Here is a 24,197-nt window from a genome sequence, read left to right as displayed (position 1 = left end):
GAGGGCATCTGCTGCTGTATGCAAGACGGCTTAAATGGAAAATGATTCTGGGAAAACTAACTTTGAGGAAGACTTCCATTTGCAACTTTGCTGAATGTTTCCCTAAACATATAGCTGACCCGTCACATGAAATCATTGCCATCATTGCTAGTCATGACATTGTGGCCATACATGCTATTGAAATTTCAATTTAGACATATTGCAGTCACCATTTCACAGGACTAACAGCATCAAATAAGCAGCACCTGAAACCTTCCAGGAAGGCACTTCTTGGGTGTCCTAAAACTTATTTTGCAAGTATAGAAAATAAATAAAAATAAATAAAGTTGGTAAGGTAAATAATAATTACCTCTTCTGTTTTTGAAAGCATACACTTTATATTAAAAAAAAAACAAAAAAAAACATTATTATGACAAATCTAAATAAAACTGTAATCTGTTTTAATCGTGATACTCTCATCTTTAAGCGGTGCCATAAATATAGCCTGCTCAAGCAAAGATGCCAGACCAGATTATGCAGTTCACTACCTGCAAAAACTACTGAATATTTCATGGGACATTCTACTTAACAGCAAGACAAACTGAATTTTAATTTCCTACTAAAACAGAAATTACACAAAATAGTATCTGATATGACTGTTCATGAAAGAAAATAAAAAGCAGACATTTTAATTAGGCAACTTCTAATTATTATGTATGTTAGTGACACATCTGATTGCCCTGTGTCCCGTCGCCAATAGCTGCTATTTCAATATGCATCTTATTTACTCTGCAAAGCTTAATTTACTCAGTTGTGCATAGAACTCATTAGAAGGAGACAATGCAGCTTCTTTCTGATGTCGATCCTCCAGTGAAATAAAGCTTGGCTCAAGGTGGCTGGCTGCTCAGGGCAGATGGCACAACAAGTGACTGACAGTGGACCCGACAACAGATTGATTCTACAACTGTCTGCAGATAAAGGCAAATCCATGTATTACCATTACAATAATAAAACCCAACGCATAGTTATCACCTCAGCAGCAAGTGCTGCATGCAAATAATACTGCTCTACAACCTGTGTTTGCCATTTTCATGGTTTCAAGTTAACACTTTGCTATTTAATTTGGCTTCAAAAAGTGTTACATTATTTTAGTCAGAAAAAAAAAAGGATTTCGAAAACAATAAAACTAAAATAAAACTAATTCGTTGAAGAAAAAAAAAAATCTATTAAAAACTTAAGTGCATTTTCCATTAGATATTTCCCAGCTAGTGTACTATATGCAAATTCCAGTAATGTTGTTAATGACTTTATTACATCTTCAAGAACAGGCAGTTATATTAATACATGCAGTACATAGATGCTTTGCACTGTAGTCTACCATAAGCTGTGGAATTAACCTGTAAGCAGAAAGAGATGGGCATGGCAGTACTGTCCTGTAGGCTGTACTGTATATCAAACAGTGATGAGGTCTGTAATCCCCAGCTGAGTAAGCGCCTGCCAACATTACTACAGATCACATCTAACTTCTCCAGCACTTTTTTTGAATGTGTTTATTGTGCGTATGACCTAGTCAAGTGACCTGACTAATGCTTCATCAGTGTTGGAGGTGTTCGCTGAAACACTTGTCTACTACACGACATGGACGAAGGCAATAAACACAACTAGTATGCTTTACTTTTTTTTTTTTTTTTTTTTTTTTTTTTTTTTTTTTTTTTAGTTTCTCACCAACCTGAACTTTTGGCGGGCCATTTGGCCCAAAGACATCCAAAAACAAGTGCACTTGTAAAGTAACACAACAAGACTGATTCCACTGTACAGAGTTGCAGCTTGGCCAAAATACAACAGAGCCAGGAGATTCTGGTTTTGAATCCCAGCGCAACCACTTAGTTCTGAGACCAATGAGGCAAGTCAGTCCTCCTTGTGGCCTCAATCCAATACAGCTACAAAACTAGGTTGCTCTCAAATGTAGCGAAAAAATAAACAAAACATTAATTTAAATTGGCTGCCAATTTGCAGTTTATAGACCATATATTATTTTTTGTCTTATGGTACCTTTTCAAAAAAAGAATTATTTATAGTTTAAGTCTTTCATTATGAATTATGACATTAAGAGAAAATATTTTAAATTCACAAATTTTGAACAACAGTAGTTTATTTAAAATACAAACTAACTGATTTTTTAAATTCTGTAGGCAATGTTTTGCCTCTGCAGATCACCTTTAGGAAAAACTATGGCTGTGAACCAAGTCATACATTGTCAAGACAATATAACCTATACACCAGAAGCCCTGTTGCTCTAAATAGCGCATGTGGGAATGTAAGGTTGGCAGGGATGGGTTTAAATCTATCCCTGCCAGCAACCACAGCACAAACACTCATCCTCCCAAACTCCTCCAAACAGCAAAGGATTTCTGGTTAATTTTATGCATGTGGCCACTCCCCAATTAGCTCCAATTACAATTGGGGAAAGGCCACACCTGTGATTGCTGGTAGGGACAGATTTTTAACCCCATCCCTGCCAACCTTACATTCCCACACACACACTATTTACGGCTGCAAACATCAGAAATAACAACATTTTCCTCAAATACTAGTTTGTGAAGTTGTTTTACTCAGACATGCAATCATGTTATCTTCTGTCCTTGGTCTCACCCACAAAGGAGACAGCACATGCAGAAAAGGTTGAATCTCAGTCAGTGCTGCATTTTTGATGGCTGTATCACTGTCAAATGTATGCAAGACAGTTAACGCTGGAGGGTTCATTCAGATTTAGATTATACCCTGACTGTATTATAGAAAGGAAGCTATCTCAAAGTCAGGTCCTCTTATTTGATATTGCTGAAGATAATTAATCCATTAAAATGTCATTCTTTCAGAGACTAAATGAATATCCTAAAGGTATCTTGGCTGCTGCTAAAATGTGATTTAGTACATGTTGTAAACAATGAATTGCTTACTTGTTCATCCTAGAATGGCAGTTGTGTTTACCTCATTCATACAAAACTACCTCCTTAACATATCTGAGACACGCACACACATATTTCTGCTTTGGTACCATTTATAGGGTACATTCTAGTGACAATTTGGAGTAAAAAGCTTTGAGGATTTAGCCCTTGTGTTCAGTCTTTTGTGTAAATGTAGCTGATTTCAAAAGTTTCTCTCTCTGGTACACGCGAATCATTCCAGCCAAGTGACAATGATGTATAGTTAAAGTGTATACTGTACTGACCTGTAAAATAATAAATAAAGAAAATGCTAATGACTCTATATACAGAACCAAGTGTTACGGAAAAGTTAATGGTAGAAAGCGTACTGTCCTGACAATTCAGATTGCTGAAATTTCTTTATTGTTAAAGGGTAAATTAGTAATGACAATACATTTCTTCTGAGTTCTCAATACATTTTTTCTTCTGGTTTAGAATCACTTTCTATCTTTTTTATTTTATTGATCTCGTCCTGGGGACTTTTTAAAACTAAGTACATCAGGTCCACCAGAATGTAAGTATTCTCCTCGCCCACTGCAACACACTGCCTAGTCGACGTAAGAAATACAACATTTGAGCAAAGAATCTGGTAAAAGAATCATCCAAAATGGACTGACACAAAATGAATCAAAACAAGAAAAATAATTAGCAAACTCATATTTCCTGTCATACATACTAGCCTTTTAAGATGTGACACTGATCTTGTCACTAACAGCACAGAAGCATTTTAACATGCAATCCTTATTCATGGGTAGGGTCATGTCATGGGTAGGGTCATGCCAAAAAAGATACTGAGCTTTTTTTAAAAAAAAAAAAAATGTAAATACTATTTTATTTAACTATGTCTGCAGTGCATCAGATTTATATGGCTGAACCTGATTTTCTGTATCAGGATCATCTAATGCTCACTTATGTCATTAATTAATAGAAAACAGGCCATAATCAAGCTGGGTATAAGTGCATTGTACACTTCAGCTCACCTTTATAAGGAGGCTTAAGGAGAATGTGACAGATGGGGAGCTACAAGCTACATGGTTCTGCAGTATATATTGTTTGTAGTCTATGTGTTGGGACACGTTTGGGACAGTTCATGAAGGCTTTGTCTTTCTATGAGGGCTCCCTACAGAAGTCCAGGCCTGTGGAGAGGCAGTGAATAGGAAAATGTGAAGCTGTGATTGGCACATTTGGCATTTCACACCTTACAAAGATCAGAAGGATATGTAGGGCTCCCCTCTGTACTTCTGAATAAATAAAGATGTGGTCCACAGATGGCATATAGGAATTGGAATTAAAAAAAAAAAAAAATGACAGTGATTGTGATGGTTGCAACTGTGGTCATGGAAAATTAAGCATTCAAAAGGCTAGCAGGTGTGAACAACTTTGTTTCATGTGGCTTGAAAAGTTTAGTCAGTCAGAAGTAAGAGATACCCTCATTGTTGCTGCATAGAAAAAAAAGGAATGCAACCAAGTCCCCTAGATAGTACAAAGCAAGGATATTGTTTAACATTTAGAAGGTACTGCCTTTCTCTTTCTGTATGTTTGTTTTTTTAAATATGAACTAAAAAATGTGGGAGTATCAGAAAGAAAACTCAGCCTGGTACCTATCGCTTTGTGATGCTGGTCCACTATGCAAGGTGCTATATAAAAATAAAGATTATTATTATTATTAGGCTTCCAAGCCAAAGGCTTCTTGGGAACCGGTGAAGCGATTGATCTGACACTTTGCGTATCATCAGCATCCAAACCCACATCAAGTTTCCGAAGCAGAAGTTGTTGTGATAAAGTTTAATGTCAAAATGGCTGCCAGAAATCTTATCGAAACGCACTCCAAACAACAAACTGCTGCTGTTTGAAAACCGTTTGACCAAAATACTCCAAACTTGGTAGTTATCGTCCCAGTAACAATGGAATACAAATATGTGAAAATGGTGATGTTTTATAAAACAAGATGGCCGCCAGATAAACATTTTCATTTGAAATTTAAACCTGCATCAGTTGACAAACGGTTTACTTGACTAACTCCAAACTTCACAAGCATCATCCCTGATACTGTGTCAATACAACTGACTTTTAAGAAACTGGTGTTAAACCAAAATGGCCATATGATGCTTTTCTTCTTGAAACCTCACCAAACCTGCTTGCAAAGCAGAAGTTGCTGTGATACAATTCAATAGTAAAAAGGCTGCCACAAATTTCACCAAAACGAGCCCTAAACAGCAAACTGCTTTTATTTCAAAACCGTCTGACCAACAGACTCCAAACTTGGTAGGCATTGTTTTGGTGACAGAGGAATAAAAGTATGTCGTGCCTCTGTCGGTACAATTCACATTTTCAAAAATGGCATTTGTGCGTAAAACAAGACTGTCACCTGACTCATTTTTGAAAAAAATAAAAATAAAAAAAAAACTTTCAAAATCATCTTCTGTGGAACTGCTGAAGTTGCTAATTTTAAACTTGGCATATTGAGAACTAAACACGCTTAGACAGGGTACTGATACTGGGGCTTGGGAGCCGGAAAACTGCCTGGCAGTTCTATTTTTTTTTTTGTAATTAAATAAGTACATGTTACTAACAAAATAATTCCAGTAAATTTTTACCACACACGCACATTATATATATATATATATATATATATATATATATATATATATATATATATATATATATATATATATATATATATATATATATATATAATAGTAAAACCAGAGAAACTGATAATTTTGCAGTGGTCTCTTAATTTTTTTCCAGAGCTATATATATATATATATATATATATATATATATATATATATATATAGCTCTGAAAAAAATTAAGAGACCACTGCAAAATTATCAGTTTCTCTGGTTTTACTATTTATAGGTATGTGTTTGGGTAAAATGAACATTTTTGTTTTATTCTATAAACTACTGACAACATTTCTCCCAAATTCCAAATAAAAATATTGTCATTTAGAGCATTTATTTGCAGAAAATGACAACTGGTCAAAATAACAAAAAAGATGCAGTGTTGTCAGACCTCGAATAATGCAAAGAAAATAAGTTCATATTCATTTTTAAACAACACAATACTAATGTTTTAACTTAGGAAGAGTTCAGAAATCAATATTTGGTGGAATAACCCTGATTTTCAAGCACAGCTTTCATGCGTCTTGGCATGCTCTCCACCAGTCTTTCACATTGATGTTGGGTGACTTTATGCCACTCCTGGTGCAAAAATTCAAGCAGCTCGGCTTTGTTTGATGGCTTGTGACCATCCGTCTTCCTCTTGATCACATTCCAGAGGTTTTCAATGGGGTTCAGGTCTGGAGATTGGGCTGGCCATGACAGGGTCTTGATCTGGTGGTCCTCCATCCACACCTTGATTGACCTGGCTGTGTGGCATGGAGCATTGTCCTGCTGGAAAAACCAATCCTCAGAGTTGGGGAACATTGTCAGAGCAGAAGGAAGCAAGTTTTCTTCCAGGACAACCTTGTACTTGGCTTGATTCATGCGTCCTTCACAAAGACAAATCTGCCCGATTCCAGCCTTGCTGAAGCACCCCCAGATCATCACCGATCCTCCACCACATTTCACAGTGGGTGCGAGACACTGTGGCTTGTAGGCCTCTCCAGGTCTCCGTCTAACCATTAGACGACCAGGTGTTGGGCAAAGCTGAAAATTGGACTCATCTGGGGGTGCTTCAGCAAGGCTGGAATCGGGCAGATTTGTCTTTGTGAAGGGCGCATGAACCAATCCTCAGAGTTGGGGAATATTGTCAAAGCAGAAGGAAGCAAGTCTTCTTCCAGGACAACCTTGTACTTGGCTTGATTCATGCGCCCTTCACAAAGACAAATCTGCCCAATTCCAGCCTTGCTGAAGCACCCCCAGATCATCACCGATCCTTCACCACATTTCACAGTGGGTGCGAGACACTGTTGCTTGTAGGCCTCTCCAGGTCTCCGTCTAACCATTAGATAACCAGGTGTTGGGCAAAGCTGAAAATTGGATTCATCTGGGGGTGCTTCAGCAAGGCTGGAATCGGGCAGATTTGTCTTTGTGAAGGGCGCATGAATCAAGCCAAGTACAAGGTTGTCCTGGAAGAAAACTTGCTTCCTTCTGCTCTGACAATGTTCCCCAACTCTGAGGATTGGTTTTTCCAGCAGGACAATGCTCCATGCCACACAGCCAGGTCAATCAAGGTGTGGATGGAGGACCACCAGATCAAGACCCTGTCATGGCCAGCCCAATCTGCAGACCTGAACCCCATTGAAAACCTCTGGAATGTGATCAAGAGGAAGACGGATGGTCACAAGCCATCAAACAAAGCCGAGCTGCTTGAATTTTTGCGCCAGGAGTGGCATAAATTCACCCAACATCAATGTGAAAGACTGGTGGAGAGCATGCCAAGACGCATGAAAGCTGTGATTGAAAATCACGGTTATTCCACCACATATTGATTTCTGAACTCTTCCCAAGTTAAAACATTATTATTGTGTTGTTTAAAAATGAATATGAACTTATTTTCTTTGCATTATTCGAGGTCTGACAACACTGCATCTTTTTTTATTTTGACCAGTTGTCATTTTCTGCAAATAAATGCTCTAAAAGACAATATTTTTATTTGGAATTTGGGAGAAATGTTGTCAGTAGTTTATAGAATAAAACAAAAATGTTCATTTTACCCAAATGCATACCTATAAATAGTAAAACCAGAGAAACTGATCATTTTGCAGTGGTCTCTTAATTTTTTCCAGAGCTGTGTGTATATATATATATATATATATATCGTTGATATCAGATTTTCCTATGTGAAAAATGCACAAATTATGGTAAATGTGATTTATAATTTTTTATGGTAATTTATTTGAAGCTGTTAGAAGAATATTTATCAAACATTCTAATGCTGTGGTCAGCTTCCAAAAGTCATGTGAATGAATTAAGTAGCCTTTGAAAGATACATTTGCCAAGTGTGTTTATAAACTAAAGAAAAAACATGCCATTAAAAATCGAATACACAATGAACATTATATGTGCCTCTTTCACAAAGGAAACATGAGATCTGCAAAGCAATACATATCATAAGATTTACTGGAATTATTTTGTTAGCAATATGTACTTATCCCAACTTTAATGCAGCTAATCAAATTACTCAGATTACATTTTCACCAGTTCAAGAAACCATGGCTAATTATTTAAATGTAACATAATACAATAAGAAAAACTGATCTACAGCAGCGACTGATTGAATTCTTGTCTTGAAAATACCATCAAATGCTTATTTGAAATACAAAAAGTATAGAATTACAGTTTACTCTTAAGAGTAGTAGTTCACAGTTACTTCTACAGTTAGAGTGTAAAAGCCATAGCTGAAAGACCCATTTTTCTACACTAGAAAAAAACTTCCTTGCTATTTTATTGCCTCACTTATTGCTTAGTTAGTTTTTAAAGTCTTTGTTTCGGATGATAAGCTATAGAACAGATCAGTGCTGTTACATCACATGCCTATCAGGAATAATTTATTATATTGGAATTTAAGAAAAATACTTCAATAGTGGTGCTTTTTGAAATACTAAAAGAAACCTTCTAAATTCAATGACAAAGACTCAAAGTATTTCTCAATGGCTATGTTTACAAAGACTTAACATTTAACATCATTCCATAGTTCAAAATGTTTTGAATTCAAGGGACAAACATCAATATCTTACTCAGACAAAAGAGCATCCTCTCATCTCCTGTAATCCTGTTGCAAATCTTGTGTTAAGAAATGCTCATTGCACAACTTATGCAAGGCCAATGAAACCCTTTTCAAAAAATTAATAAATACAAAATGCCAATCAGGGAAAGGACACAAGCTCCCAATCAATGGACTCACCCTGCACCATATGCAGGAGCGCTTTTACTGGGTGAGCCACTGCAGATCTTGTAGAAAAAACAGTTCTAAAACCTTAGTTACTACACAGATTGTTCTGGTTGAACGTTTCAGCCAGGTAGATTTCATTATACAATAATAACATGTACACCTTTCAAAACACCTTAAGTTATACAACTTATAAACATGGTCCAATAGTCCCACTGATCCACGACACAAACCTGATATACTAAACTGAGTGAAAGGATTTTCTGCAGGAATTTGACCTAGTGTTCTTAAAATGGTACATTAAGCCACTAATGGACAAATTGTCTCAAGCGATTCATTAATATGAAAACCGTACATGTTGTGTGTGAAATTAGCAACTCCAAATGTTCTGTCACTCCAAATACAAATTGCATTCACATCCCCAGGGTCCTGGGTATAATTGACTGAACTGTAAGTGTTCTCACATCTTTCATTTCTAGATTAAAGGCTAGAAAGGGAAATGTACCGAACTGAAATGGAATAATAAAACCAAAAAAAATAAATAAATAAATCACTGTGCCACATTAAAGAGAGACACACACAAGCCTTAGAATCCACACTCCTCTCGAAAGACTGTTTGATGGCTGGCAAACAGGCAGGCAGAGACAAAAGTTAGGCATAAACAAAAACAAACGCAATATAATGTGTTGAATAATAGATAAACTCGCTGTTAACTATTAGCCAAGGTAAGCACTGAAAAAAACATCTTAATTGCAGATTTAAATTCAATGTCTGAACACTTTAAAGAATCAGGGCCAATTGTTGAAAATACTGCTCATAATATACATAGTCTTAATCCCAATGATTACGAAAAGCAATCATGAAATTGAATAGGTTATATTTCAGCTTTACTTCAAAGGCTCATTGCAACTTTCTATTCATTTATTAATAGTACAGTAGCCCAGCAGTCCTACGTGACAGCTGTTTTGTTATTTGTAGGAGAGAGTGACAGAGAGAGAGAGAGATCAATAATAACCACCCATATCTTTGCCTACAAGCTAATGCTTGCTAAATGGTTATTTTTGTAAGTAGCCTGATGTGAAATAGTGACATGGCCTTTACTGCTAAAAGCAGTTTATAATTTCATGTCTGCTCCATTCAGTTTTAAAACAGAATTTTAGGATGCAGCAAACCACATATAATAAAAAACTACAAAATAAACCCAGCATTTTGTAACATAATGAGATTCGTTGAAAAAATCTCCTATGTACGTCGAAGCATGTCATTAACAATGTGAACCTAATCAAAAAACACTTGAATCTGTGGGGGAAAGGCAGGTGATTGTGGCCTAATGGCACCCACCTACCTGCATAAAGAAAGCCATCTTTTTAATATACATGGAATGTAAAATAATTTAACATCTTTCTAACAATCACACTTGCTATAAAAAATAAATATGCCACATCAGTGCTACCACTATACACTGTCACATGGTCAAGTTAAAGATAGCATTAAGCATTTGTTATTTCTCTCGCACATTTAACAAGTTTATAGACAACGGAGCAAGCAAAGTATATAAAATGATGCTGTAACAAAGTATCCCCACTAACATATATGCATTCCCTGTATTTATAATTACTATTTAATTGTTATTATGGAACATTAAAAAAAAAAAAAAAAAAAAGCTTCAGCAATTTTTAATTTGAATGTAGCAGAGCATAAACTTAACCTATACATATGGGGACAAATTGACAACCTCAATTAACCCAGAACAAATTAAAAGTGCATCCCACAGCACTTTTTTGATGCAACTTGAGGAAAAAGTAAGAAACTCTGAACCCCAGATTTTAGTTGATCTTTTTATAGACAAGGAAACTGGTATCATTGTCAAAAAGTTTAAGGTGTACATGTATCTGCGAAGAGTGACTTGCTTCCCTGTTTTTATTTTATATACAATGTAAAATCAGTCTTGGTTTGTACATTCGACAGGGATGCCCTCGAAATGGTTCATTCCAAAAATTTGCCAAATCAATGAGGAGGGCCCACACTATTGTTTCTGTGGTTTATCCCAACCCCCATATAATGAACTGAAAAAGAGAAATATGCATGTAATGTACAAGCTTTCTGCGCTTGTTTTAAAAAGATTTCTTGGAATAGGTTGTTACTTCTGTACCATTTTAGTCAGTTCCATTTAAGAAAACATGTACTTGCATGTATTGTTATCCTGGTGTAAATAAGTAACTCAAAATAGCAGAAAAACACCCAAATAGCTTAAAAATGAGCCTTTTTCGTCTTTCCTCCCCTTACCTCTAGATGCTCCAAAATATAGGGAGGATTCGTCATGCCGAGCCTCAGCATTGCCCCCTCAGGAATCACTTCTACCAGCTTCCACAGGAGCGTTGGCAGGTCAGTGCCAATGTCTCTGCCATAGGCACCGGTGTCTTCGCTGGTCAGCCATATCTCACAGACACCCTCTGTTTAGAGAAAACCAGAGACAGATATTAGCCCAAATAAATAATTCCTTACAGATATCTACCTTTGACGATTGTTTTTACCCAAGACCAACATATTTACACTCTATACAAAAATTTGCAATTTTCTAACAAAAATTGAATAACTTACGATAGCTTTGTCAGGCTTTAATGCCATGACAGTAGAACGGGTTGCAATGCTAAATAAAGTAATATTCAATCAATCAACCTTTAGTTAATATAGCACCTTTCACAAAAACAATGCCTCAGAGCACTTTAACATGGCTAAAACAGAAAATGCAAGCAGGAAATACAATAATCACAATAAATGAAAATACATGAGCAGGAGAGTAAATGCATAAAGATATAAAACAGAAGTAAATAAAAACAAGATCAATAAAACAATAAGAATGCAATGGAATTAAATGCATAAATACGGAGCTAAAACATACAAATAAAAACAAGATCAGTGAAACAATAAAACCATAGACGATACAAGAAAACAATAATTAAGATAAAAAAAAAAGTTTATAAAAATGTGTCTTCAGTCTTTAAAAGCTGCAACCGTTGGTGCTTCCCTTATAGAAATATTCAAAAGATATGGGGGGGGGTGGTGGTCTTTGAGATTTACCTTTATTTGTCTACAAATCAGTGTTTATTCTAAGCTTTCAGTCTACATACAGACTCGCTACACTCCACAATACTGTTTTTTGTTTGTTTTTTTTGTTTTTTTTAACAAAAAGACTACATTTTCCACGCTTGTTCTACATTAAAACAAATAGACAAAAGAGGAAAACTTCAGTGACCTTTAATTAAATGTATTTTTTTTTTTTTGAAGAATCTTAAATTTTAATTAATTTAGCTGCAGTTAAAGCTACTGCTGTCCTCTGTTTATATTCTGACTCACTCTGGTCTTTCAAGTCCTTTGTGCTTTTCCTTCACTATATGGGGATTTCCACCCAATGAAACCATGATCAAAGTATCAATATGTTTCTCTCTCTCTCTCTCTCTCTCTCTCTCTCTCTCTCTCTCTCTCTCTCTCTCTCTATCTATATATATATATATATATATATATATATATATATATATATATATACACAGACACACACACACACACACACACACAGAGAGAGAGAGATCCACCACTTACACAATCCAGAGTTATTGCAGGCAACTGTTTATATTGGGCAAATAGCGTTTGCCATTTGCCATTCCCACTGATTTCAATAAGAAAAGCATTGTTTATACCGTGTTACGTCGTATATTTCGGGCAAACTCAGCTGTTTGGATCTTGTTATGTGCCATTTAACTGACAAACACACTGCTTATTACTGTAGGAATCGCTCTTACTAATTCAGCAATTAGCTGTTTTCACCTCGCTACCTTCCCATTCACATAGATTTCAATACAAAAGGCAGCACTTTACTGTAGTAAAAGCTTGACAGAGCGATCAGCTGTTTGCACCTCGTTACTGAGCGATTACCCCTGTACTGTACCTTGGCTATTTAATCCCTGTACGCAGTGTCAGGTTTACATTTGAAAAACAGCACTGACTGCAACAGCAAGCATGGCTGGAAAGAGAAAAGCAATCAGCACGAAAATTCAGTGTAAATAAAATGTCTCTGTTAGCTGCTGTGCACTTGCTAAAGCATGGTTGGAACTCGTCAGTGAGCTTACTTTTGTTTACTAAGTTCAAAGACCAAGATCAGGAAAAAATAAGGGTGACGCTTTATTTTAAGGGTCGTTTTTTTATTTTTTTATTACCTGTTAAACCGCTAATAAACATGTTAAGGTACATTATTTATTTTTTGTTAACTGTTAGTTAATGTATAAAGCTAAAACTGCAAACACCACAGCCCTATGGATGATCAATACCCAGTCGATCATATGCTTGAAATCGGGTTTACATTAACCCTAACCATTAACTTAAAATGTACATGTACATGCAATGTAAATGTTTGCTAACAGTTAATAAACGGCCCTTAAAATAAAGTATGACCAAAATAAGACCTTAAATGAAGTCACAATTAAGGCCAAAAACAAACTAAAAAAACACAACACCACTAATTAACAATGATGTAGTTTTTTTCAGGAGCCAAATAATTTATATAGACCTAATAAAAGACAGAGATCAGCTACAAACAGTAAAAAAAAAAAAAAAAAAATTAAAAAGTAACAGTAACAAACACCTAGAAAAAAAAAAAAAAAAGCCTGACGCATCTATCAACATGATTTATTTATTTATTATTATTATTTATTAGCAGATGCCTTTATCCAAGACAATTTACAGAGACAGCTGTGTGGGAACTACTACATCAGCTGCAGAGTCACCTACAACAATGTCTCACCCAAAAGAAAACAATATAAAATATTATATTATATAAGACTAAGATTACCTGTAATATGGTTTCTTCATAGCATGAGGAACTCCCAGTCTCCATATCACTTGGCTCAGGCGAAAGAACCAGAACTCTTTCCCAGAGATCATTGTTATAATCCTCATTGGCGCCAAATACATGTTCCTCCTCCATAAACCCCCCACGTAACCAAACCCAGTTGTCCAAATTTCGACAAAACAGACAGCAATGGAAAGAGAAGGGGGGCAGGAGGGTGGGATATAGGTGTGTGGAGTTCATCATGCTATGAAGAAACCATATTACAGGTAATCTTCGTCTTCTTACCTCGTATGATGAACTCCACACAATGTGAACTATACCAAAGTATGTAGACTAAAATAGTTAAAATGGTTCAACTCCTGTAACAAATCTGGTAACCAACAGATGGGAGCCCACAGGGTTATTATCCCAACCAAGTAGAATACTGGAGATTGCAGCAAGATTGCACCTTAATGGAGGATAGGAAGAGACCTACGGAATAGTTGGCTGAGGTAAGATAACAATTCTGAGAGGGGGGCTCCCGAGTGGCGCACTCAGTAAAGGCACTCCACGTGGAGTGCAGGATGTGCCCTATAGCCTGGGAGCACAATTGGCCGAACACTGCCCGGGTAGGGAGGGCTTAGGTCGGCAGGGGAATCTACGGCTCACCGCGCATCATTGACCCCTGTGGCCGATAGGGCGCCTGTGGTTCTGCAGTGGAGCCTCCAGATCTGTGTTGTCCTCCTGCATTATAGGTCTGGTGGCCTTGCTGTGGATCAACAGTGTGAAAAATGACCGATTAGCAGGAGGACGCATGCTCCAGTCTCCGTTCTCTGAGTTTCCTTCCTTGCTGAAGCACCCCCAGATGAGTCCAATTTTCAGCTTTGTCCAACACCTGGTCGTCTGATGGTTAGACGGAGACCTGGAGAGGCCTACAAGCCACAGTGTCTCGCACCCACTGTGAAATGTGGTGAAGGATCGGTGATGATCTGGGGGTGCTTCAGCAAGGCTGGAATCAGGCAGATTTGTCTGTGAAGGATGCATGAATCAAAATGTATCTACACTGGGCAGGCATGGTTCAGAAGTAGCAGTTTTTTGCCAAAGAGCCTCAATGGGCCTCTAGCCGTCTAATGTAAGGGGAACCCCTCAAAAGCTTTTTTATCCCATGTATCCAAGATGCTGAGGAAGTCATACTGATCTGCACAAGTCTGGGGTTGTACTTTTAGATCTTTCTCAGTGTGGCATCTGTATACATAGCAGAGGGGCATCTGTGTACTTCAAAGCGTCACCCTTGGGGACAAAGTCAACTACGCCATAGGGTGGTGGCACCTAGGAAAGTATTACTTCTATGTACTTCAGGGTGCAGTGGTCCTAGAACTTGCTGTGTGGGTTACAGGCTGTGAAGGTAGAGTCTGCTTTGACTGCCATTGAAAAAATAGATCTTTAGGCATAGGCAGCTGCGGATGAAATGGTTCAGCTGTGGCTGTTGGAGCCTCTGTCCCTGCTGCTGTGGGAGTGTGGATTTTCTCACTCGTTTCTTCAGAGGAGAAAACTCTAAGCTCCGTTGCACGCTTTTATTAGATGTAGAACTCGGACAAAAATAACAAAGCGGTAAGCAAAAGCGGAAACCAGTCCTTACCCATGCATACGCAGGAGAAATCTGGACAACTAGGCTTGGTTACACAGGGTTAAATGGAGAAGGAGCACATACTTGGCACCAATGAGGACTATAACAATGATCTCTGGTTCTTTCTCCTGACCCACAGTATATTTAATAACGGATTACCTCAAACAGGCAGTAGTGGTTGTCAAGTTAACAAAAAAAAAAAAAAGTAGAATTGCTGAACACAACAAGGTATTACTGAGCTTAAGTTACAGCACTGCTTAAGAGCAGCAGCCTCGGGAGAAAAAGGGACAGACCGTGCAATCAAGGCAGATTAAAGCTGTGAAAATAACAAAGTTGAACAAAATGAGTAGTCATAAACATTCATTTTAAGTTAGACAAAGATAATTAGATTTGTGAATCTTATTTTAATATTTAAACAGCTTAAATGTTTGCTGTCTCTCGGCAAACTAACACACCCTGCAAGACTGAGTAGAGATGAAGTCGTGCTGCTCATATTTATAGCCTTTGTTGTCTTGGCACATGCATGCTTGATCTCCTGTTCACCATGCTCTCTAACTGGCTGTGCTCCATCCAGACAATTTTAAGCCAATCATAGCAAGTCCTGGCTGACGGCTGGCTGCTACTACGCATGAGCATGACAGATTTGGGTGCTCACCTTTCTGAGCGAGCACAGCCTGGCTTCAGCCAATTAAACAGTTGGGATGAACCTCATTGTTGATGTGCCAGTGTCACGTGAGAGGGGGAAATGAAACACAAATCACCCAGAAGAAGGAAACCGCATTCATTAATAAGAGACTAGACTGGGGGTTCAGTGAGCAAGCAAACACTGTTAACTGGCTGCCCCTGATTTTGGGTGCCCACCCTTTGCTTCCTTTACAGCTTAGTCTTTTTTTGTAGTTTGAAATGAGTTCCCGGCATCTTTCCGGAGATATTTGCCCATTCTTTAACATACAGCTTTGAGTTCTGCAATCGACTTTTGCCTCCTTTTTGCAACAGCAGCCTTCAAAAGTCAATCCAGAGCATCTCAATGGGATTCAGGTCTGGGGACCGAGATGGCCAATCCATAACTGTAATCTTCCTTTTTTTTCAAAAATTCCTTTGTAGACTTCACAGAATACTTGGGGTCATTATTCTGCTGGAATACAAACTTCCATCCAATAAGCCTTCTAGCACTGGGTAACAAATGCGAGTACAAAATTGCTTGATATTTTGCAGCATTCACTGATCTTTCTAATACAAATGTGTTGCCAGTGCCTGAGGAAGAAAAACAAGCACATGCCATTACACAACCTCCACATTGTTTAACACTGGACAAGATTAACTTTTCTTTAAATTCTGCTCTCTTCCACCAAACATTGATTGTTTCTTGATGAAAAGTGTTATATTTTGGATTTGTCTGACCATAACACTTGTTAAAAGAGATTCCTCTCCACATCATCACACTTCCACCGCCACACGAGTTGGCTTGAGCAACACAACAGTCAGCATAGCGCTCACCACAATGCGGTGGGCCGATATGGTGACCCTCTGCCATCCAGGATGTGGCTTGTTCCTCACGATAGCAACCAGGCGATCATTACTCAAGCAGGGCATAGTCCTATTGTCCTTTTGTCATTCTTGAGTTTTTTTAGGCAATTTTAACTCAACTCAACTCAAATACGAAACACTGAGCACCTGGTGTTTTTATGAAATCACATGACTTGAGCTCAATATTTTGTTATCCAAGGAACAATACTACTCAAACAATTAACAAACCTATCTGCTCACTATTTAATATGTAAATAACATTATGTATGTGCCCTATGAGCTACTGATTTAAAACTTAGACAGTTGCATTTTCATTGTGCATCAGTGTGTGTGTGTGTGTGTGTATATATATATATATATATATATATATATATATATATATATATATATATATATATATATATATATATATATATATATGTGTGTGTGTGTGTGTGTGTAAAAATGTGTATAAACTGATATTCATTTTTGAGTTTTCACGTGAAAAAAAAAATCTTTTAGGATAAACCCCCAAGGTTTCTCGACAGTCATGTTGGATATGAGTCTGATGCCAATGTCACTCAAAAAAGTTAACATTCAGTATGTTTCCATGCACAGCATATTCATACATCTTCAGTATTTCATTTTGTATCCTAAATCTATTAGTACACAGACGGCCCCATTATGGTTGCAACTATAGTTGCAACCACAATAAACTGGCAACTGCTTCATAACCATCTGCTGCTAAAGTATCTGTAGTAGATCAAAATACAAAGCAAGGGACACTTTGATCCAACACTGTTGACATAGTATTATTCATAACAGTAAGAAGGGAGTTTCATTTTTTTTCTCCATTCATTTTTGCATACATGCTGTTTTTATATTTCGTACTGCAGCATCAACCTGTCAGCTCCGGAAACACACACTGTTTATTTGTAATGGATTAACAACGATTGATTAAACCCAACATAAATGGTTCTTTTAAACTGTAAGCTATCACCAAACAGCAATACCCAATAGCTGCTATAAACAAGCTTAAACAACTTAAATTATAATCTGTATTATAACATTTTAAACTTTGACTGGGTATGTATTTACATACTTACATAATACATTCTTCCTGCCAGAGGTAAAACAAATGCTCTGTCTCACAAATGTTATTAGTGGGGCACTGGGCTCCTAACAGTACGGAGCCAGGCTAACAAATGCCTCTCGCTGTTTTTTCTAAATCCCTGACTACAGGGATGATGGTCTCACACATGCGCAGGGACAGAGAACGACAAGTATTTGAAATATGCTGTTTACATTAACTAATATCCCACATTATCTTTCTCAATACTGCTTACAGTATTCTGAACATGCTGTTTACATGGCTATGTACTTATTCTGAAAACAGGGGTACTGGAATATTAGTCTGCAAGTAAATGTTAATAGATTTCAAGAACTAAAAAAAAAAAAAAAAAAAAAAAAAAAAAGAATACCTTTATTTTCTTGGTTGCTGCTTTCTTTTTCTGACCAGCTTCCTTTTAGCAACTGACTGCTAAAAGTCAATGCATTAATTACACTGTGTAACAAAATGTTTTTTTTTTTTGTTCCTGGGTAGTAAGTGTTATTTCCTAATTGCTTATGCCTCAAAAGTATAGAAAATGGCTATTATTCCCCACAAACTTTGCTTTTGTGACCAGGACAGTGATATTTCAAAATATCACTATTTCCAATGGGAAAATGGGCAAATGTGTGTCTTTTCGTTCACATAAAGTCAGAAAAAAACAACATATGAATCCAAAATTATGTATTTATACTAAAGTAATACAAAGATGACCACAAAAGATTTAGAAGTGAGTAGTTTTTCGAGATTTACAATTATACTGTATTTACAGTATGTGCCATTGGATCTTGATGAATCTCTTATCATATTAGGTGGCTAGTTTTGTGTAGTTCCTAGCACAGCCAGTGAGATTCTCTACAAATGATGATTGTATAAATCAGGCTGTGTAGCAAGACCCCACTAGAAAATAGATCAATTATTTCAATTGGGCTGTTCTAGGGAAATCATTAAAAACCACCACCCAATAAGCCAAGACTCTGACCTACATTAATGTGGAATTAACAGTGTAATACTATTGCATAACTTGTAAGAAAAACAGGATACCAGCTGTATTATTTCCATTACCTAGTAATTAAAAAGATCAAATGTGTATTATTTTGACCTTAATTCACATGTGTCCAGTATGGTTTTCAGCTGGCAGTAATGGGTGGATTTTTTTCCTGATGGCTTTAGGTGTATGAGGGAGGGAGGACTATGAATACAAATGGAAACAACATGATTGTGGAAAACATTATCTGCCCACCGAAGAGACTAGGTGGGAACTACTAGCCTCCTGGTGCGACCAGACTTTAAACTATGTACAAAGGAAACAGCTGTAGTGGCAAATCACTTGGCAAATGGAAGGACCGCCTCAGTTTCCTGCAGAGTATCATTAAAAAAGACAAAAAATAAACAGAAAACAACGAGGGATAGGCAGGGAAAATCATCAGTCTGCGGTAAATGTGTATTAACAATGTTCTCTGGACTACCTACAGTACATGTCCCATCTTCTTCCCACTGGGGCTTATCAACCAGGTACAGTGCCTCTGTCTAAAACCAAATGAGCTAAGAAATGAAAGCAAGATCTCTCATGCACCACATGTGCCACATCAAATTAAATACAAACCATATTGAGATACCAACAATATGGTTTGTATTTAGTTTTTACATTTCTTTTTTTAAACTATAATCTGCATCGATAGATACCGCAAAATTCCACACTGCTAGATTACAGGGGGTACTGTAAATTTAAGGTAAGCAGATTTACAAATCATTCCGGAATCCAGAATATACAGGTTCCAGAGTGTTTCAATCCAGATTTGGTCAGGACCCAGAAATTATGCTGAATTACATCAATCTTAAATTTTGAACCCAAGAAGAGGTTTATTATTTGGCTTTCCCACCTCATTCTGGGTGCTTGAAAAGCAAACTGATCTCAGAAAGAGAAATGTGATTCATGGTCAGGAAGACATCCCTTGTGCACATGTTAAAGGCATTAGGCTCCACTACCACAAAGCTAGGGAATTACAAATTAGCCTTTGGTCAAAGCTCACTGCTGACCCTTTCTCAGGGCCAGTAACCTAAGCAGGCAGATTTTAATCTCTTGCACAACACTACTCAGAGATGCCTTCGATTGGAGAAATGAAGAACTAAAAAATAGGTTAAAATCAGCAGTGAAATTAGTTTCCACATAGCAGAAGTAGGCAGCATCTGCATATTTAAGGAAGGTTTATTGCTTTTTTCATATATTTTTTTTTTTTTACTATTTCATTTGTACAACACATTTTAATTGCTGGGGGGAATGGTATTTTTGTATAAATACTTATACATGCTCAGATTACTGTTTTCTTAAAACACTAGGCTTTGGTTCCATCCTGAACACATGACATAGGATGTAAAACACCACCAAAAAGGCAACAAAACTTTGACATGACCAAAAAATATACAGCAACGAAAACAAGTGCTACAAGCTGACTGTACTCAAAGATTAGACTGTATCAGGGTCTTGCTTCACAAACAAAACTGCTAAATGTTTAGCCTTGTCTGGTGACATGTCAGAGAGTGGGAACAAATCTGCAATGGAGTGACAATACAAAAACATTTAAGCAAATGTCAGAGATAGACAGACAGTCTGTCTATTCAGAGTGGTTAAAGTTTGAGTGAGTTGGCAAAAGTGTCAAACTCAGGAGGTTTTACTATGGCCCATGTGACCGGGAGAACCCTGTCGCTGGTTCAGCTGCACTGCTGCTGTGGTAAACAGGAAGGCTTGCCTGGAGCTGAGCTGATTGGGGGGCACATCCGAGGAGCTTACGTCTGTTTAAGAAGACAGCAACGCCATAGCTACACAAGCGGGCACTGAGTGAAAGCTTGCTTGTTAACACCAAGGAGGAGAGTGTCCGCTCCAATGAAAGAATTACTAATCGAAACCCTTCCACTCCAAGACTCTGCTCGTGAAGGCACTGCCCAGCTGAGGTCATCTGAAGAGGCTGGAGTTGCCATGAGGGTGCCGGGACGCCAGTAGCCCTGAAGTATGTCGATTTAGGGGATTTAACCCTAAACCAAGTACAGTAATGGTCAGTAGTGTAGTAGGTTTCTGCAGTGTGACATTCCATTTAGTGTTCTATTAAATCTGGCGCTAGGATTACCATTGTTGGTTCCCTGGCGTCGGGATCTGTGTTTATTAAATCTGCACGCCTGTGCGGCATATCAACACCCACTGCGTTCGATTCAGTATTATTCAGTGACGACCGACATATGTAACATCACCCTGTTACACTTCTTTTTATTACTGAAGATAACTTACAATAGAGCAGTACAACAACATCCATGTCTAGCATACTTTACAGTGATGTGTCCACAATTTAGTTTTCAGCTTCAAAATGATCCAGCACAGTGCAAAACTCAATAAACACTGTATAGAAAGGAAAATCACAGAGAAGATATCAACAGTGATGACCTGGTGGCAAATTTGGACCATGCTGCAGAAGCAGCAGCAGCAAAACATTTGTCCTGGATTTTTCTGGCTTGGCTAATGGCATCAACATATTCCCAACAATCGTTAAACTTTATATTGTAAATTATGAAAGGAGAAAATTACTTGGATTCTATTTGTGGTCTTGCTTACTACCCTACCCCACCTACAATCAAACTGTGTCGTGATAACTAACATCAGCCAAAGTGGTGACCGAATCCAAACCAATCCTTAGTATTAATTTAATTAATATAGTAGATAAGAGATATATATATATATAGTATATATATATATATATATATATATATATATATATATATATATATATATATATATATATATATATATATATATATATAAACCTGATGATACATTACACTGTCAGAATACTTAAGCAAGGATTCTACCCAGTAGAAGCGGGTTGCAGTCTATCAATGGGCCTTGTCTGCATGCCTGCAGGGTTTCTATATCTGAAAGGGAATCAAAATGGTTTGTGTTGCGCTGCACTGTGAAGTCTGCCTCCCACCTCCCCTCCGGCCCTGACCCTCTGTGCCTGGCCCTGGTGCTCATATCAATAACGCTCTAGCCTCCCCACTTTCCCCTCCCAGTAGCACACGTTGCTGCTGCTGCTGCCAGGCAACTGACACACTGCATTTCAGAAGCCTCGGAGACCATCTGCCAAAGTAAGGCCTGCCTTAAACATGTCTCAGAAAAATGTGCAAGCTTCAAGAACAATCAATCTTTTAGCTACCATTGTTCCTTGCAGCAAATAAAATGCCCCCTCCTACAAATCGAATTCTACTTTCAGTCTTTAAAAATGAGGCAGAACCTTTAAAGGCTGCCTGCATACAGTCTATGTGCACATTAAGAATGCATTCATCTCTAGGGTCCATTTGCTTAAAGTATGAGAACATTCTTTTTTAAATCATTAATGGAGGTACATACCAGGCTGAAAAGGATAAAGCAATCACTTTACTTCTGATTGACAGACTTATTTAAAGTATGTTCAGATGGTGTTGGTGCAGATTAAATTCCCAGGAATCATATTTATGCTATATTTGCCAAGGAAATTGAATGCAACCTGCAAACAAATATCCACATATCTCACCTGACCAGTGCACCGTATTCAAACAGACACTGAGAATTTTCTCCATTTCTTTAAAAAAACACTTCACTGGCCATGTTTGTATGCCTCTTACAGCCTTCTCATTTCCTGCCAGCAGCTGGCTAAATTGCTGTGTACTCTGCAAGATGAGATGCCTAAAACAGTTATTTAAACAAAAAAAAACAAACAAAATAAAAAAAAAAAAAACCTTTCTACAGTGCTCGCACGTTCCAGTCCATAGTATTCAAAATGTTCATTTTGTTCCACTAAAATAGCAGCGATTTCCAAGAGTATATAGCTGCAGAACGAAGGCTCCCACAGCACAGTGCTGCGTGCGGAACTCGTAATTTACGTAGTGCTCCATTCACCCTCAACACTACTACCACGTGACCATAACACCCACAAACGTTAGGTTTAGGGTTAGGTTATTGTGTGTATTTAAAGTTATGGCAATACCCCACAAACCTTAGGTTATGGGTTAGGTTATTGTTATGAAATAAACTTTGTTTTTGTACCTAAATTTATCACCCTTATGTGATTGGGCTGTAGCATATACTGATAATGTCTATTATCACAATGTCCACCTATGCAAGTCAACTAAAACATTCCTTCTCTGAGGGCATTTCGTTTTCGGGCTTATGTTTCCATGGACACCGTAAATGGACAAATCAGTTTCGAGCTTAAATGAAGGCCCAATTGTACAATCATATACGTGCTGTCAGTAACTGTACAGCAGTTATGACATTTAACATGAACCTACCTGTTCTACATAAGATTGTCTTTACTCAAAGTGTACAAAACACAGTGAATATGTGTTATAGCACTGTAAAATGTCTTATGCATTGACTTACAAGATCGATCTGAAACCTTGCATATACAATGAATTCAGGAAGCGATATTTGCATTGCGCAATTAATTAATGTAACTGATTATTTTATTTTTAAGTGCTTTCTTTTGCGGATTCAGTCTATTCAACGAAAATATCACTATGAGCTACAACATGTACTGGTCAGATGTTTTGTTGCATACTCATTTACTGTAAAACACTGGTTAATTATTATTGACAGTTTACCCACACAACACACAAGCACTCATGAACGGGTTGTCCTAAAACACACCCGGGGGTAATTAATACTACTACTACTAATAAAAATAATAAAATCACGTATTTATGTATTTATATATATATATATATATATACACATAAATACGTGATTTTATTATTTTTATTACTAGTAGTAATAAAAATATATATCGGGAAACAGACAAAGCAAGTAAGTTTCATGTTCTTTAGCCTGTAGCAAACCTGCAACCAAACAATGAACATCATCTTCCTTGTTGTGTTTCATTGCTGCTTACTTTTAATAATGATTTAGGCAACTCGATACAACTTTAACAAAACAACACACGTTTATTAAGCAGTTGGCTTCACTTACAGGTTTGCTAGCATGCTGCTCTCAGTTCTTTTTCGTAATACAGAAACATCTTAATATCCATATTGACACACTATGTTCCTCCTTCCTGTTCTTACATTCCAGTTAAAAAATCTACAGCACCATATACTGTGTGTATTATAAATGAAGCAACAATACAACACTAACACCCCTTTTAACATTAGGATACTTTTTTCATTACAGAATAGGTCAGTTTTTCAAACACGTAGCCTATTTCTGTACCATTCCAAAAAAGTTTTACAATTTAGTATATAGTATGTCCCTAAAATGTAAAACCTAGCTAACAATTTTACATTTTTACATTTCATTGTCACATTAC

At 37.2% G+C, this 24,197-nt stretch overlaps 1 protein-coding gene across 1 annotated transcript in view; it reads right to left on the bottom strand.

The window, feature by feature from the left end:
* cdkal1 (CDK5 regulatory subunit associated protein 1-like 1) overlaps nucleotides 1-24,197 on the bottom strand; it is a 410,621-nt gene that overhangs the window by 179,835 nt on the left and 206,589 nt on the right. The window contains exon 9 of the mRNA XM_041248498.1: nucleotides 11,089-11,255. Coding sequence (XP_041104432.1) covers nucleotides 11,089-11,255 — 167 coding nt within the window. The remainder of the gene's footprint in view (nucleotides 1-11,088; nucleotides 11,256-24,197) is intronic.

This window comes from Polyodon spathula, chromosome 4 (genome assembly GCF_017654505.1).
Source record: "Polyodon spathula isolate WHYD16114869_AA chromosome 4, ASM1765450v1, whole genome shotgun sequence".
Taxonomy (NCBI): Eukaryota; Metazoa; Chordata; class Actinopteri; order Acipenseriformes; family Polyodontidae; genus Polyodon; species Polyodon spathula.
Note: the sequence above shows the minus strand (reverse complement) of the source record. Positions and strands in the feature narration are given on the sequence as shown.